The sequence below is a fragment of the Crinia signifera genome, chromosome 3, assembly GCF_055691185.1.
Source record: "Crinia signifera chromosome 3, ASM5569118v1, whole genome shotgun sequence".
Classification (NCBI taxonomy): Eukaryota; Metazoa; Chordata; class Amphibia; order Anura; family Myobatrachidae; genus Crinia; species Crinia signifera.
Window position 1 is genome coordinate 246642168 of NC_139219.1, and position 16196 is coordinate 246658363.

At 42.1% G+C, this 16196-nt stretch overlaps 1 protein-coding gene across 2 annotated transcripts in view; it reads left to right on the forward strand.

The window, feature by feature from the left end:
- Positions 1-6653, forward strand: part of LOC146064380 (acidic leucine-rich nuclear phosphoprotein 32 family member A-like) — a 40640-nt gene extending 33987 nt beyond the window's left edge. Inside the window, exons 6-7 of one of the 2 annotated variants that reach the window (XM_083177820.1) lie at positions 2413-2582; positions 6426-6563. In XM_083177820.1, the coding sequence (XP_083033946.1) occupies positions 2413-2582; positions 6426-6427 (172 nt within the window). In that variant the 3' untranslated portion in view covers positions 6428-6563. Of the gene's footprint in view, positions 1-2412; positions 2611-6425 lie in introns of both variants that reach the window. The other variant, XM_083177819.1, reaches the window with a different exon arrangement.
- Positions 6654-16196: the final 9543 nt, after the last annotated feature.

A 16196-nucleotide genomic window follows, 5' to 3' on the forward strand; every position in this document is an offset into this window, starting at 1 on the left:
GCCCCCATGTGTTTTTGAGTGTTAACCAAGTACTTACCAAAGTGTGTATATTTAATAACATTACTTTTTATTCAGAGTAAATGCCTATCAAATCACTACTTGCGCATTTTTAATATATATCACTTCATTATTCTTGAATATATCTTACTATTTACTAAAATATTTGACCCTTTTAATGTATCTGAGATACTCCTTGGTGTAAGTGCAACTGAGTGCCCTGTACAGATGAACACTTAAGGTTTATTTTGCAAATCACTTTCACAAAGCTTTACAATTCTGCGTTGAGTCCTGACTCAAATGGCTACAGAGTACAGAGATGGTGCAATGTAGCAATGTGATTTACCAATACACTGCACCACTGTGCGCACTATATAATCCGATGTACCAATGGCCCAATGTATCATTATATGCTAAAGGTAACTACACTGCATTGGCTGTTGAATCATCCCATTGGATATGCAGCACATCTGATGAGACAAGTCAGTGTGTGATGTCTGGGAACAACAGATTGGGGTACACACTATACAAAGGAGACTCCAACAAGCAGAATTTAATAAGAAAAATATTAAAATTTAGTGGAATGGTCTTAACCTGATAGTACTGTTGGCCAGACTTGATGATTATCCCTTTATCCAACAGTCCCATGTCAGCCCATAATACCACAATGTTATTGCAGACTACATATACATGTTTACTTCAGATAGGTGGTGTAGGCTATTCAGGGTAGTTAAATCGCATTGCATGCCATATTGTATGGCATGCCATGCGATGCGATTTTCCTATGTAATGTATTCACTGCTCTGTGTCAGTGAATCCATTAAAAAGATAGGATGCGATAAGAAAATCGCATTGCATGCCATTATTGTTTGACATGAGATGCAATGAGATATCGGTTCTGATGGAACCTAGAATAATGCCATTTAATGGTAAAATGACATATAATGTCATTTATTCCCCCCCCCACTATCCACATCATCCCGAAGCATAGCGAGCCCCGCGTACACGTCCGACCGACCTTTTCATACCCCCACTATCCACGTCGAGCCCGAAGCGAGCCACCGAGCCCGAAGCGTGGTTAGCGGACGCGTAATACATGTAACATAATACACGTCCCCTCGCCACGCTTCGGGCTCGGTAGCTTGCTGCGCTCGCCACACTATAGAAAATCAGCTCCACGCCGACGTGGATAGTGAGGGTATGAAAAGGTCAGTCGGACGCGTACCGCCGCCGCTCGCCACGCTTGGGGATCACGTTGATACGGAGGGGGGGGCATTAATAAATGACATTATATGTCATTTAATGCTATAGTACATTAAACACCATTATAAGCATCAAAATCGCATCACATCGCATGCCATACCATAACAGTATGCAATGCGATGCGATCCGATTTCACTAAATTTGCATACGTAGTAAATTCGGGCGCCGTGATATTACACAAGTACCAAAAACAGTGACAAATCCCATGTCAACCTTTTGCCTGTCGACATAACCCATGTCAACCTAATGACCCTGTCGACATTTATCACCCTGTCGACCTAACCCATGTAGACCTAGACTCAAGTCGACCTAAATGCATGTCGACCTAGACACATGTTGACCTAAATGCATGTTGACCTAATGAGTGTCTAACAACTTGCTGGTGACCAAATGATCCACACCCATACCAGGGTTGCCGACTTTAAGAATCTCCTCTCTGGGAGAAGCCCAGAGAGGAGACTTTTATCAGCAGTTCTGGGGGCGGGGCTTGAGTGTGGCATCATTAAGCCCCACCCCCATGATGCAAAATAGCCAAAATTCATGGATCTCTTTGGAGGGGGCTGGGCTAAAATGACGCGATTGTGACATTTTAACTCCGCCCCCTGCTCTGAGACCCGCGGATTGCGGCATTTAAATGCCAACGTCGGGGGAAGACGGCCGCGATCGGTGAGCGCAGTGGGGGTCCCCCTGAATCTGGGAGGGTTGCCCACCTTTCCGGGGGGCCGGGAGGGCGACCTGATTTTCGGGAGACTCCCGGCCATTCCGGGAGGGTAGGCAACCCTGACCCATACCTATGTGTCCTGTTGCATCTTTGCCAGCCGTGTCAAATGTGCACAATGTGACATGCTTAATTCTGCCCACGCTGCTGACGCCATGCTTCAGCCCTATTTGCCCTATGCGGGCACTTTACTCATGCCGTGCATGTTGTGGCATCCTGTGGCAGGGCAAAGATGCAACATTACACATCTTTATGTCTGAAGAGCACACAAATGCAATATATTTGCCTATTTGTACACTTTTAATGTATTACAATAGAATGGGTAGAAATTGTTTACGCTACCGTAATTCTCCATATACAGCACTACGGAAACTAAATATAAAGTATAATAATAACATTTCTAAATAATAATTCATTGATTTTGATTATTCCAGGTGCAAAGAACTAAACATAAGCAAAAATCACTTTATATCCTTTAAACAACTGCCAAAGCTTCCTGCAATCCAGCACTTGTCACTAGAAGAAAATAACATTGAATCATTGCATGGACTTTCAGACTTGAAGCATTCTCCACTAGAGTCACTTGTTCTTAAGTCAAATCCATGTGAGTTTTTGGAAGACTATAGATTACGGTACGTTCAATTGTCATTTCAAAGACGGCAGAAAAACTGCCTGTGAGTGTGGTTATTTGTTGCCACCGAGTTGCACCATTAACTGGATATATTTGTTAGACTCTTTGCAGTGTTGTAATCTCTGCCTCATGCAAGCAGAGCTGTTTCCTGTTGTTGTTGTTGTGTAGTCCCGCAACAGAAATGACAAACGACAAACCCCTAACGGTACTTACTTGATGGGAATGTCCTTCTGTTGCGAGGCTCAGTAAGTTTCTACTGATTCTGGAATAGTTCAAAGATTTATCCTACTGACTGATGTCTCATTACTGTTCTGCAAACAAGCTGCAGATTCAAATAGGTTGTACCTATCATAGGTGCAAGGGGTGCAGTTGCTATGGGGCCCAGAGTTGAAGGGGGCCCATCTTTACTGTAAAAGTTCTTTGTGGTATATACACTTATCACCATTAGTTGGTAAATAGGAACCCTCACAAACTTTTGCTTTGGGTCTACGAATATCTAGTTACGCCCCTGGGCACACATATTAAGAGGCGCTTTAGGTGAGGGGAATGGGCTAGGTGTTGCCCATTGCTATGGAAGCACTGGACAAGCCATCCCCTAGCAGGCTGTGTCACACACCAATCTGTCATGGCCAAGTATTTGTTATTCCAAATTCCCAGCTGAAAAAATTGGGAGGCATGTTTTTGTACAGTATATATTTATCATTTATACCTCCAGTATATCCTATCCAGTAAGAGCAATTCAAAATTAGGGAAAAATAAAATCTTGTTCAGACTTACCCCTGACCATTGTGATCTTTGGCATAAAATCTCCAACACCAGCTTTCGAATTAGCCCAGGGTATATACCGTATTTGTGCAGTAAAGATACAGTACATTACATGCTTGTATGATCACATATGTAGAGAAGCATACAGCTCTTCATGTGCATTATTTTCTATGCAGATTTAGGTAAACTGCCAACCATTCAGCTCCTGTAATTTTTCAAACACAGCTTGGGATCAGATGGGATAAATCCAAGCAGAGGTGCAGCCAAAACATTAAAGCTTCTAGGAGACACCGCTTTCTGCAGAGATTGTTCATATTATGCTCTATACTAGTGAATTAGTTAAAGTTATGTCTCATAGCAGTGCCCTAGTTAACATTATGCCCAATAGTATTTCCCAAGCTGATGTATTGACTTACTAATGCCCAAGTTAATGTTATGCCCCATAGAAGTGCCCTTATTAACGTTATGCCCTATAGTATTAACCAAGCTGATGTGTTCCCCATACTAGGGCCCAAGTTAATGCTATGCCCCACAGCAGTGCCCTAGTTAATGTTATGCCCCATAGTATTGCCCAAGTTGATGTGTTACCCCATAGTAGTGCCCTAATTGATTTGTTAACCCATAGTAGTGCCCCAATTGATTTGTTAACCTTTAGTAGTGCAAAAGCTGATGTTATTTAACATAGTAGTACCCTATTAATGTTTTACCTATAGTTGTTCCCTAAATAATTGTTTGCTTTTCATTTTCACCTTCTTTGCCATGGAGATACTTCAAATCTGTATTAAAAACGTTGGAATCTTTCATGACAGCCCCACATCTATAAGTCTTTCAGGGCTGAGAATTGCAGTTAACAGTGAGCGTAAATATGGGAGCAGGGTAGAGGTATCAGCTCTTAGTTTCCTAATGCAGGAAATCTAACTTTGTGTGGAGATCATCTTAATTTAAGCACAATGTCCCTTCTGGACAGTCCAAATCTTGAAGCTCAATCCCGCCCCTCACTACAAAAAGGTTGTAATCAAGGACATTTAATTTCTGAGAGTGTTGTGCTTACTGATTAGCACAGTTGTGCTTGTGTGATGAAACAGAATTACAGGCTATGAATCACATCAGTTTGGCAAGACAGAAACCATCACCAATATGAGCACAGATGAGTCCCAGTTTTCAGGCCAGGGAATTGGTAGACAACGATATTGCTTATAGCCTAGGTGCATAGCCATTTAGGTCTCTGGGCCTCATTGAAATAACACTCTCACTCCCACTATAGCTATGCCCATGCATCTAAGGTAAAACCATTAACATAATTATTCAACCGGTCACTAGCTGTGAAAGTAAAGAAGAGGCAAGCAACTACTGACTAGTGAGCCTTCCATCAGTAGTGGGGAAACTCTTGGAGACACTCTTAACATACAAAATCCCAAACAGCGTAGATTTACTGGTGGGGAGTTCATGGCAAGAAAATTTACTTTTTTTGATTGAGTTACTAAAGTAACAGATCAAGGGGTGCCATAGATGTAACTTATCTAAACTATCGAGACCTACTAACGCTTAATCACAGGGATGAAGTCGGGATCACATCAGCCACGATCCCGACAGTCAGAAAACCTTCAGTGGGTTCCTAAAGGACAGAATCAGGATGGGATCTGGAGGAAAGTACTGGGGTCAGGGTCAAACACTAGGAAGAAGGTTTCAGGAGGCAACAGTTAAAGTTAGGCTGTGGGATGGGAAGATTAGGGGTAGGGTTAAAACACTTAATATTATCCATTGGGATTCTGCTGTCGGTCTTCTGATTGTCAGGATTTTATACTCAACTAATTTCATATCACCGAATGGTAAATAAATTTGAATGCTTGACATTGGATTTTAAGATGGTTGAAAGATTTCACTTTTAGAAGCTTTAGTAAATTTACCCCTAGGAGTCAGTATTTAAGGTGGCTTAAAGCAGGAAAGCCATGTAACAAAGAAAGGAGGAAGCCAAGTCGTATGCTTGGTTACACAGGGAGAGGAACCAGTAGCAGAAAATAGTGATAATATAGAAACAGAAATTGATGGCAGATGAGAACCACTTGGCCCATTTACACTAAACACATCTACATGCACATACAAGGGTTAACTTCATTTGTCAAGCCAGTTGACCTACCACTATATTTCTGGTGTGTGGGAGGAAACCGGTGTACCCGGGGGATATTCACGCACTCATAGGGAGAATGCAGAAACACATACAGTTAGGGCCATGGTGAAAATGTAACCCATGACCCCGTGAGACAGTAATGTTAACCATTACACCATCCATGCTGCATAAATGTCATTGTATAGCTCATTTTTACAGCCTAATCTAGAATACTGTGTTGAGTCTATAAGTATATAAACATATTAGATACTGTAGAAAAATGGTGCATGGCCTATATCACAAAGCTTACCCAAAAATACTAAAATATCTTATATGCATAGTTTGGACCAGAGAATGGACAGGGTGGACATGATAGAAAATATAATGAGGGCTTTAACAAGGTGCAAGTGGGAGAAATTCTATACAGAAATAGAAGTACTAGCACACGAGAACATCTAAATTGGAGAGAAGCATGTTTAGTGGTAATTTGAGGGAACATGTCTTCAGAGAAAGGGCAAAAGCCTCCCATCTGACATGGTCTAATACAGCAGAGACATTTAATCATACTTGGGAAAGACATTAGGATATCCTAGACTCGATGGGCCCAAGTGGCTTTTATCTGCTGTCAAATTCTATGTTTCTTTATTTCTATGTAGAATCATTAGAATCAATCACACAGCTACACTCTTGCTTCATACAAGCCTCGTGGATGAAAATTTCCACGGACTATGATCTAATTATTGAGTTTTCTGTTTAGATTAAATTAATATTGGACAGTCAGCCATACAGTACAAATCAATTCTTTAATCAATTTATGAAAGATGACCATATTAAACTATAGAACTGTAACATGTTCATACAGAAATAATAAGTTACATAACTTATATGTCATCTGGTCTAATGTGATGCAATAAGCTTTAAATAATCCTTTCTTAATATTTTAGAGTGTTCTCCATTTTGCCAAACTTGAAAACATTGGATGGAATTCCCAAACTCCCAGAAGATTGGGCAGCAGCAGAAGAAAGCCATTTTATATTTAGCAAGTGCACAGTTTTGTAGCCCGATTCTTGCACTGGTGCCTGACATCTCATCTGAATGCAAAAGAATGAATTCAAAAACATTTAATTTAACAAAAAATTGTTTTCATGGTGCTAAGCACATTGTACATTTTGATAATAATAAAAAAAACAATAGAATATTTATGTGACTTTGGTCGTCATTTTGAACTCCGATACGAAGATGTGGCTCTATCTCATAGTGAGAAACCATTGCATTGTATGTGGGAGAGACTCAGTATTGTCTCATTAATGTCAGTGGATACCAGCATATTGCTAGGAAGCATTCTGGGTATAGAGATAATGGCTTCCGTGTGTGCGTGTATGTGTTTTCTTTCTTTTCTGCTCTGAATGTCCACTTTTACCATGTACCCACATATCAGAGACTTTCTAGTCACTCTCTTCACCTTATTTCAGTTAATGATGGGCTTTGACAACTTGCCTGTACCAGTGGGCACGCAAATGCCAATGATAATTACCATTAATAGTGAGTGCAATACCTTTTGGCATGCTCAGGTGAGATTTGCTGAACCTGTAAAGTAATACATTTGTCTCTAAAGAAAGGATGTGAGTATATCTGAGTGGGGATTAGCTTTTTAGGGGTGTGAAGAAGAGCTCCTGGGGAGTAAGGGTGGAAAAGCGTTTTGTCTAAGTCAGGGACAGAATATTGATTCAGGTCCAGCAGCCAATCTAGAGCGTACCTGTTCAAGAGAGCTCTTGAGTATAGTACAATATTGGGGAAGCCCAGGCCTCCATCGCTCTTGGGTTGTTGCAATTTCTGCATTGAGATTCTTGGTTTTTTAGATCTCCACATAAAGGTAGTGCAATGTCTGGCTAGCTGGAGTGCATCAGCGTTTGATACTCTGATGGGTAGGAGTTGCATGGCGTATGTAAGTTTGGGTAGAAGAACTGACTTAATAACTTCTGTGTGGCCTAGCAAGGACAAGGGTAGTTCCTGCCATCCCTCCATGGATTTTTGTATTTTTGACAGTAAAGGTGGAAAGTTTAATTTGTATAAGTGTGCTATATTTTTGGGTATCTGGATCCCAAGATACTTAACATGGGATGTTTGTGTGCGTATGGTGCTTAATTCAGGGTCGTTTGGGAATTCTGGTGGGCGGCCACTCAGATTTAGCAATTCTGATTTGTTTACATTGATTTTATATCCGGAAAAGGATCCGAATTGGCGTATCAGTGATAGGGCAATGGGGATTGTATGCTGAGGGTTAGAGAGGAACTTCAACATGTCGTCGGCAAAAATGGACAGTCTATCTGTTTCCTAGTTGTATACCAGTGAATAGTGGGGAGTTTCGTATAGCTACTACTAGGGGCTCCAGGGCCACGGCGAACATTAATGGGGATAATAGACACCCCTGCCTTGTGCCACGCAACACCATAAAGGGTTCAGAGATTGCCCCATTACAAATGATTCTGGAAGAGGATGAGCGGTAAAGGGTTTGTAGCCAGCATATAAAAGTGTCAGGGAAACCAAAGTGGTGAAAGGTGTTATATAGGTGGTCCCAGTGGACCATGTCGAAGACCTTCTCCGCGTCCAGGGATAGTATGGCTCTTGAGGCCCCCGACATGGCGCCCCGGGATTCAGCAACCACCGCCAGGACCCTTCTTAGATTAGTCACTGGGTGTCTACCCGCAACAAATCCTGTCTGGTCCGGGTGGACCAGCGTAGGGACTATCAGCTTAAGACGGTCAGCTATTATTTTTGTAAGTAATTTATAGTCTAAATTCAAAAGAGAAATTGGCCTGTATGAGGCAGGGTCTGTGTGGTCTCTTCCAGGTTTGAGTATAACCCTTATGTTTGCCAAGTTAAAGTATTGGGGGATTTTCTTTTCTTTCAAGATGGTGTTGAACATGGCAGCAAGACAGGGGGCAATATGCGGTGACAGGAGTTTATAATAATCTGAAGTAAATCCATCTGGTCCTGGGGCTATGCCAGATTTAAGGTGGTTGATCGCCCCTGACACCTCTTGTATGGAAATATCCTGGATTAGGGTAGAGGCCATGTCTCTCTGTAGTTGGGGTAGTGTTGTATTATTCCAAAACTGCGCACTCTGGGATTCCTCTGAGTGGGGGAGGGAGTATAAGTCAGAGTAAAAAGTATTAAGAACCTCTGCAATTTGGGTGTTAGACTTGGTTTGGGTGCCATCTGGGCGTTTTAGTGGGTGGATAGTGGAGGGGGTCTCTGGCCCTGTAGGAGGTTTGATAATAGTCTGCTCGATTTATTTCCAAATTTATGGAACTTGCGTTCCCTATTAAATGTGTATCGGGCTTCCATCTTTGCAAATAGTTTATCAAATGAGGATTTATCTCTAGTGTAGTTTGTATGATTTGTGAGGGAGGGATTAGCTTGGAATGCATTGTAAGAATTTGTTAGGTTTGTTTGGGCCAGTAAGTAATCCGAGGCTAATTTACGCTTTTGGTGGGCGTGGGAGAAGATTAAAACACCTCTAATTACTGCTTTTGAGGATTGCCAGTAGAGGAGGGGGTCGGTTGTCAATGTGGAGGCGTTATCTTGATGGAATGTTTCCCAGGCTTTTAAGACTGCATTTCTCAGGGAGGAAGAGGTCGCTAAAGAGGCTGGGCATCGCCATGAAATAAATGATGGGTTTTCATGTGTTAGAGTTATTTTTACCCAGGTAAGTGCATGGTCCGATAATGAGATCGGTTCAATACCAGCCTCTTCTATATTAGGGAGTAGAGTGGTTGAGGTAAGTATATAATCGATTCTTGATAGTTTACCCGTAGCTGAGGATAGGCATGTGAATTCTTTATCTGTGGGGTGTAGAGTGCGCCATATGTCTAGGAGTTGTAGTCTAGTGGCTAGCGCCATTACCCCTAGTTTGGGTTGGCGTGCTTTTGAGGGTTGTAGGATTTGCTTGTCTAGGGTTGGGTAGGCTAGCATGTTTAGATCTCCGCCAAACAAGATAGGGAGTTGCATGTGTGGTGAGATCAAGGATATAAGTTTACACATAAAGGATTTCGAATATACATTTGGAGCATATACATTTACACATACAAAAGACTTATCCGATAAGGTTAAATAGCATATCAAGTATCGCCCATCTGGGTCTGATATAATGTTGGTGGTCTTTGCCTCTAGTGAGGCTCTAGTTAGAATTGCCAAGCCTCTGGCCTTGGAAGTGTATGGAGCGAGAGCCTGAACTTTCCAACCAAGAATCGAGAGCATCAGCGTCTCTGCCTCAGTGAGGTGTGTTTCCTGGAGGTATGCAATATATACATGCAATTTTTTGAGGTAAAGAAGAATTTTCTTTTGTTTGCATGGAGAATTGACACCCCCAATGTTCCATGATCCTAGTTTAATAGACATTGCTGTGTTTCACAGGCAAATAACACGTAAAATATGCCATACTCACAACCCTGTGATGAGGTAAAGAAATCCTTTTCCTTGTCATGGTCTTGGACGGGACTGGAGGGGGGGAGGGAAGGAAAGAGACGGAGAGAAAAAGTGTAGAAAGGGGGGCAAACAAAGTAAACAACATTATAGAGTCAACTTCCGTAATACGGGGCGTAACAGGTGGCACCATAAGTGCAACATAAAATGGCAGAGTCTGCTGCTCCTGAGGCTTTGCCCAGAGCAAGCAAATAATGTAACCATCGCTGGGGGGGGGGTGATGGATTGAGGGGGTATTGCAGTGTCCTTAGTTGTTGAATAGTGGCTGTACATGTGTTGGCAACTCTGTGAGAGCAGTGCACTCGGATAGTCTTTTTGAGAATAACTTCTTCATTCCATTAAGACAATGTCCAGATGTGTAGCGAGTTGGGGATTATGTCAGTGTCCTGGGGAGAATGCAGACGATCGTAGCTTTGTGCAGAGAGGGTCATTTCAGAAGTCTCCGAGGCTGTGTCACTCTCCATAGCATGGGAAAAGTCATCAGTTCTGTATCTGCTGGGGTGGGGATGTGGGGGGGGGGGGGGAGGGGGGGTTGAGTGCGTGAGGGGCTGAGGATCTGCAATGAAGTGAGGATCCGCTCTTTAAGATTGCTTTTGAATAGTTGGGGGTATCTTGAGCTAGTCACAATCTGACATTTGTAAGGAAGGCATATGGTTTGCTTTTTCTTCATCTAAGAAGCCTTCAGCATCTAGGGGTGACATGAAGTCGTCATAGGATGTTCCCGTAAAGATGCGGAGTATTGCTGGGTATAAGAGAGCAAATTTTCTGTTCTCCTTTATCAGTCGGGAGCATACTGGGGAAAAATCTTTCCTAGCTTTTGCTAGTTCCGCTGAGTAGTCTTGGAATAATAATATTTTATTGCCCTCCCACTCCAAATTCCTGTGTTTGCGTGAAGCACTCCATAGCAATTCTTTGTGCAAGAAATTTAAAGTTTTGAAAATTACAGCCCTGGGCCTGGCCCCCTCCTGCGATCTCTGAGGTCCCAGCCTGTGGGCCCTTTCAATGACCAGATCGTCACATCTGTCTTGAACTTCTAGCAAAGTGGGTAATGTCAGCCTTATAAAGTCATAGAGCTCCTGTCCCTTAACCGTTTCCGGCAGACCAATGATCCTTAAATTATTTCTTCTGGATCTGTTTTCCAGATCCTGAAGTTTGTTGTGGATTTGATATATCTCCTTGGTGTGCCTCTGTGACTCCTGCTTGAGTTCTGTGACTGCAGTGATATTTTCACCCACCATGTGTTCATTTACCAGCATTCGCTGGTTTAACTGGGGTATCTGGCGTGTAATATCTGCGGTCTGCTCCTTTAACAGGGGCCCCATTGCCACCCTTATGGCTTGAATCATGTCCCCGTATGTTACTGGGTCTGATGGGGCTGGGAGCGTCTTATTATATTCCTCCATATGGATTGATGAAGTGGTGGGTAGCGGGGGAAACTCACTGTGTGTTTGTGGAGGCTGCTCTTGAGGTCTGGAGCTGGTGCGCTGAGGAGAGGAGTGTGGAGACGCCAGGTCTGATAGAGCGGGTGCCATCTTGGCCGCCCTGTCCTTCTTCTCTCTCTCTCGCTGTGCGCGGCTTTTTGTGCTGGGCATGGAGGAGAGGTAGTGTTCCATGCAGCGGATCGGTGCCTGAATGCCCCGGGGAGGTTTAGGCGATGGTGGGAGGCGTAAAAATGCCGTGATACAGGTATTTGGGCGGCCTGTCAGCGGAGCAGCTCTGCCTAGCTGCCTCTCATAAGGCTGCCGGAACCGGAAGTCCCAGGACAATTACATTTACACAACAAAACGTACATAAAAAAAAGACACAAATACAGGTCATCATATTTTCTATTAACAATGTTTAGACTTCTGCACTCATTTTACCCATTTTAATCCAATTATACCATAGCATCGTTACTTAGTACATGTAGTATCATGTTCCAGTGATTTACTCAGGCATACGTATCTGCCTAACTGTCTTAAGAGAGCATCAATCCAGCCAGCACACTAAATATTGCTTTATTACTGTATATTACCCTTGAACAGTTTGTACTTACTGTGTGCATTATCATTTATCTAATTCAAAGTGCAATATTAAAATATGTAATCCAATAATTCATATCTTTTATACAAAAGTGTTTAAATAGCATTATTTCATATTTCATCCATCATGCCTAAATACATGCATTTTGTAAAAGATGGGATATATAAACCAATGGCGCAAAAAATGATACTTAAAGTTTTTTATGTTCGGGCTCCTCTCCTGGTAGAGTGATGATTGTTCTCAGGTGAGTAGAGTTTACCAGATCACGGTGTTTAGCGTGAAAAAGAAAATATAAAAAACACAAAATTAGAATACTGTGTCTGTGTCTATTTATTATAAACGCTCAGATGCGTAATGTTTTAGGTGTGAAGATGGGTTGATTCCCTCTCGGCGTACCAAAACTCACATGGGTTTTTAATGGTATCCCTCTCATAAAGGTTTCTTTATTGTATTGTCCAGAAGGGATTCAACTTCTCCAAGTGTGTGCTTCTTTACGTGTGTGTGGATTAATCCCAAGATTTTCATATATTCTCGGTAAAAGAGAAAAAAGCAATAGTGTCTGAGATCTACAGTCTCACTGTGTGTACGGAAATTATGATGTGAGGGCTGTACAAATACGATGAATTTTGACAGCGTACCTCACTTACATGAGTGAAGAGGGGGATACACACGTAAAAGGTTTCTTTATTTACTAGAAGGAAAGCGTATCCCTACTCACTGTGTCTCAAGGGGTTTTCAAACCTATAAAGGTTTCTTTTCCCATGTGTTATCCCACTATTATGGTGTCACGGGTGGCTGTGGAGTTCACATGTGCATTCCCGGTTTCAGTGCTCCCAGGTGTATAAAACATAAAAAGGAATTTGTATCACTAAATTTAAGTATAATTATACACCATGTAAGAATTGCGTACCTTACTCACCCCTTTTGGTAGGGGGCAGAAAGCCCGTAAAGGTATCTTTTTCCTATATAGTAGATATTAATCACTGGTGTTCTTGTATGGAACCAGAGAGCCAGTTTGAAGTAAAAAATTCCATATAGTTTAATTAAAAAACACTTTACAATAGTCCCATGGGCAGGTCATGTGGACACATGAAAAACATAAAATCCAAAACTTCCAGAAGAATTCCAGAACCAAAATATCCCAAAAAATAAATAAAACTTTTAAAAATTCAAGTATACATACATCCAGTAGTGTGGCTGTTCACTTTCCTCTGGCAGGATCAACGCGTTTCGGTCTAAGTGACCTTTATCAAGATATCTGATATCAGCCTATAAACACCGTGATCTGGTAAACCTGAGAACAATCATCACTCTACCAGGAGAGGAGCCCGAACATAAAAAACTTTAAGTATCATTTTTTGCGCCATTGGTTTATATATCCCATCTTTTCCAAAATTCTGTATATCGAAGTAAGAGTGTATCTTCAGGGATTTGTAACCTAAGGCAGCATTGCACCACGCACCAACTGTCATTTCCTTGTTTCCTAAATACATGCATTACCTCTCATACATTTAACCCGAGGTGGAATAGCGCACCTTCCCTACATGGTAACTCCCAGGTGGATTTACCTATATTTTCTCTATATACTTTTTATGCTATTGTTAATTTCCACTTTATTTGTGCATTATATAATATATGTGCTATGTATGGTACTCCAGTTATCAATAACAGATAGTTGTAATCAGGTGAATTATTTATCTATGTATCCCATCATTGCTGCCTTTACATTCAGGACTTTACAAGCCTACCACCCACTGATGTAAATGTGTATACACACTGCACACATACATGTATGTGTTTAAGGTTTTTATTTATTTATTTATTTTAATTAGTATATTTTTCACTAATTATACTGACTTGGATTAATGCTCTTCATTCGCTGGATCTTCCTCTATTTCACTTATTTCACATAGGCTGGAATTGAACCATCATTTAGCCATCATATTTCTTGTACAGAACATATACTTTTCATGTTTAATCACATCTTTCACTAATACTCTCCATTTAATTATCTCTGGTTGATTTACCGAGAACCAGGTACGTGCTATCACCACTTTTGCTAAAGTAAGCAAACTGATAATATACTGATATAGTTGTGCTGAAGTATCAGCTCCTAATTGTTCCCCATTTAACTATTAACCCCTTCCCGACATTTGACGTACATTTACGTCATGGCCGGGATGTACTTCCCGACACATGGCGTAAATGTACGTCATGGCTTTAAACTGTCACCGCGTCTATAGACGCGGTGACAGTTTAAACATGTCTGCTGTCCCTGACAGCAGACATGTCCCTGCATGCCCAGGGGGGGCTGCGATGCCGCCCCCCCGTCGGCGATCGCTGTGATTGGCTGTTCAGTGTGAACAGCCAATTACAGCGTTTTCTGTGTCACCGGCGAATAACGTTCGCCGGTGACACAGGGATCGGTGGTGATTGGTGCTGTAAAGTACAGCACCAATCACCACGGGGTGTAAGGGTGACACTGGTGTCACCCCACCTCACCCAACCCGCCCCCAAAGGCCGTGATTGGTTCGTCGGACCGACGGACCAATCACAGCCATGGAGGGGGATTTAAACTAATGGTGACTGCACTGCAGACGCCATTCCGGTCTGGAATTGCGTGCAGTGCGGTCACCGTGCCAATCTGCCGTTTTACTGACCTGATCCTTGCAAAATACTTACCTGATCACAGCTTGTAGCGTTCCTGGAGCTTGTGACTTCCTGTGTTGTGCTGTGTTGTGCTGCTGTGCTGCTGCAGTGTGTTCCAGTTATAGATAGAGAGAGATAGAGAGAGAGAGATAGAGAGAGATAGAGAGGGCTAGTGACAGAGAGTGCTACATTTTGTGCTGCTGCAGTGTGATAGAGTTATAGATAGAGAGATAGAGAGAGATAGAGAGAGATAGAGAGATAGTGACAGATTGTGCTATATATTTTTTATATATATATACAGCTGTACTGCGTGTGCAACTGACTGCTGCCCCCCCCTTTTGTGCTGATCAGTATAAATTAACTGATCAGCAACTTTTTGGGGGCACAGGTTTTTTTTTTATATATATACCAGTGCTGCTGCAGTGTCATAGAGTGGTAGATAGTGAGAGATAGAGAGATAGAGAGAGATAGTGATAGAAAGTGCTATATTTTGGGTCTGCTGCCCCCTTTTTGTGCACCCCCAGCAACTTTTTGGGGGTGCAGGGGTTATTTTTTATATATATAACTGTCAGTGCTGCTGCTGAAGTGTCATAGAGTGATAGATAGTGATAGATAGTGATAGATAGTGATAGATAGTGATAGATAGTGAGAGATGGAGAGAGATAGAGAGAGATAGTGACAGAGAGTGATAGAGAGTGCTATATTTTGTGTCTGCTGCCCCCCCTTTTGTGCTGATCACTATATCTGAGGTGATCAGCAACTTTTTGGGGGTGCAGAGGTTTTTTTTTTATATATACCTGCCAGTTGCACTGTCAGTTGCACCAAAGGTTGTGCACCTGCTGCCCCTCACTGGTAATCAGTGTCGCATCACTGATCACCTTTTTTTTTTTTTTTTTTTGAGGGTGCTGTGGGGTCTTTTTTTAATTTTTTTTGATCAAATTTTTTTGATCAAATTCCTGTTGCCTTTGAGCGCTGTTCAGTGACGGACGTTACTGACCAACATCTGTGCTCAATTTTTGGCGCAGGACCTTTTTTTTTTTTTTTCTGCACTACATACACACTACACACTACATACTACATTGAAATAAAGTTTGTACCCCCCCTACACTATACACGTGTTGAAACATTTCACTACCAGAAACACAAAAATAAAAATGGCATCCCAAATGTCATCCCAAATGTCATCCCAAATGTCATCCCAGTCATCCAGAAGAATGTATTCAGCGGAGGAGGCATATGCCATGCTTGCCTCTGACTCTGACACAGCCAGTGAGGCAAGCGGGGAATTTGAAGGATTCATCTTAAGCTCCTCTTCCTCCTCTAGTGATGAGGGACCCCCTCAAAGACGCCCCCGTAGAGCAGCTGAGACCCCCCCCCCAATAATTGATCTCGTATGGACCCCACCACCAGACAATTTTGAGCCCCAGGTTCCTGAGTTTTTGGCCATCCCAGGAATCCAATTTGATTCAACAGGTCTCAGAGAAATTGACTTTTTCAAATTATTTTTCTCTGATGATTTTATAAATTTAATGGTGGACCAAAGTAATTTATATGACCAG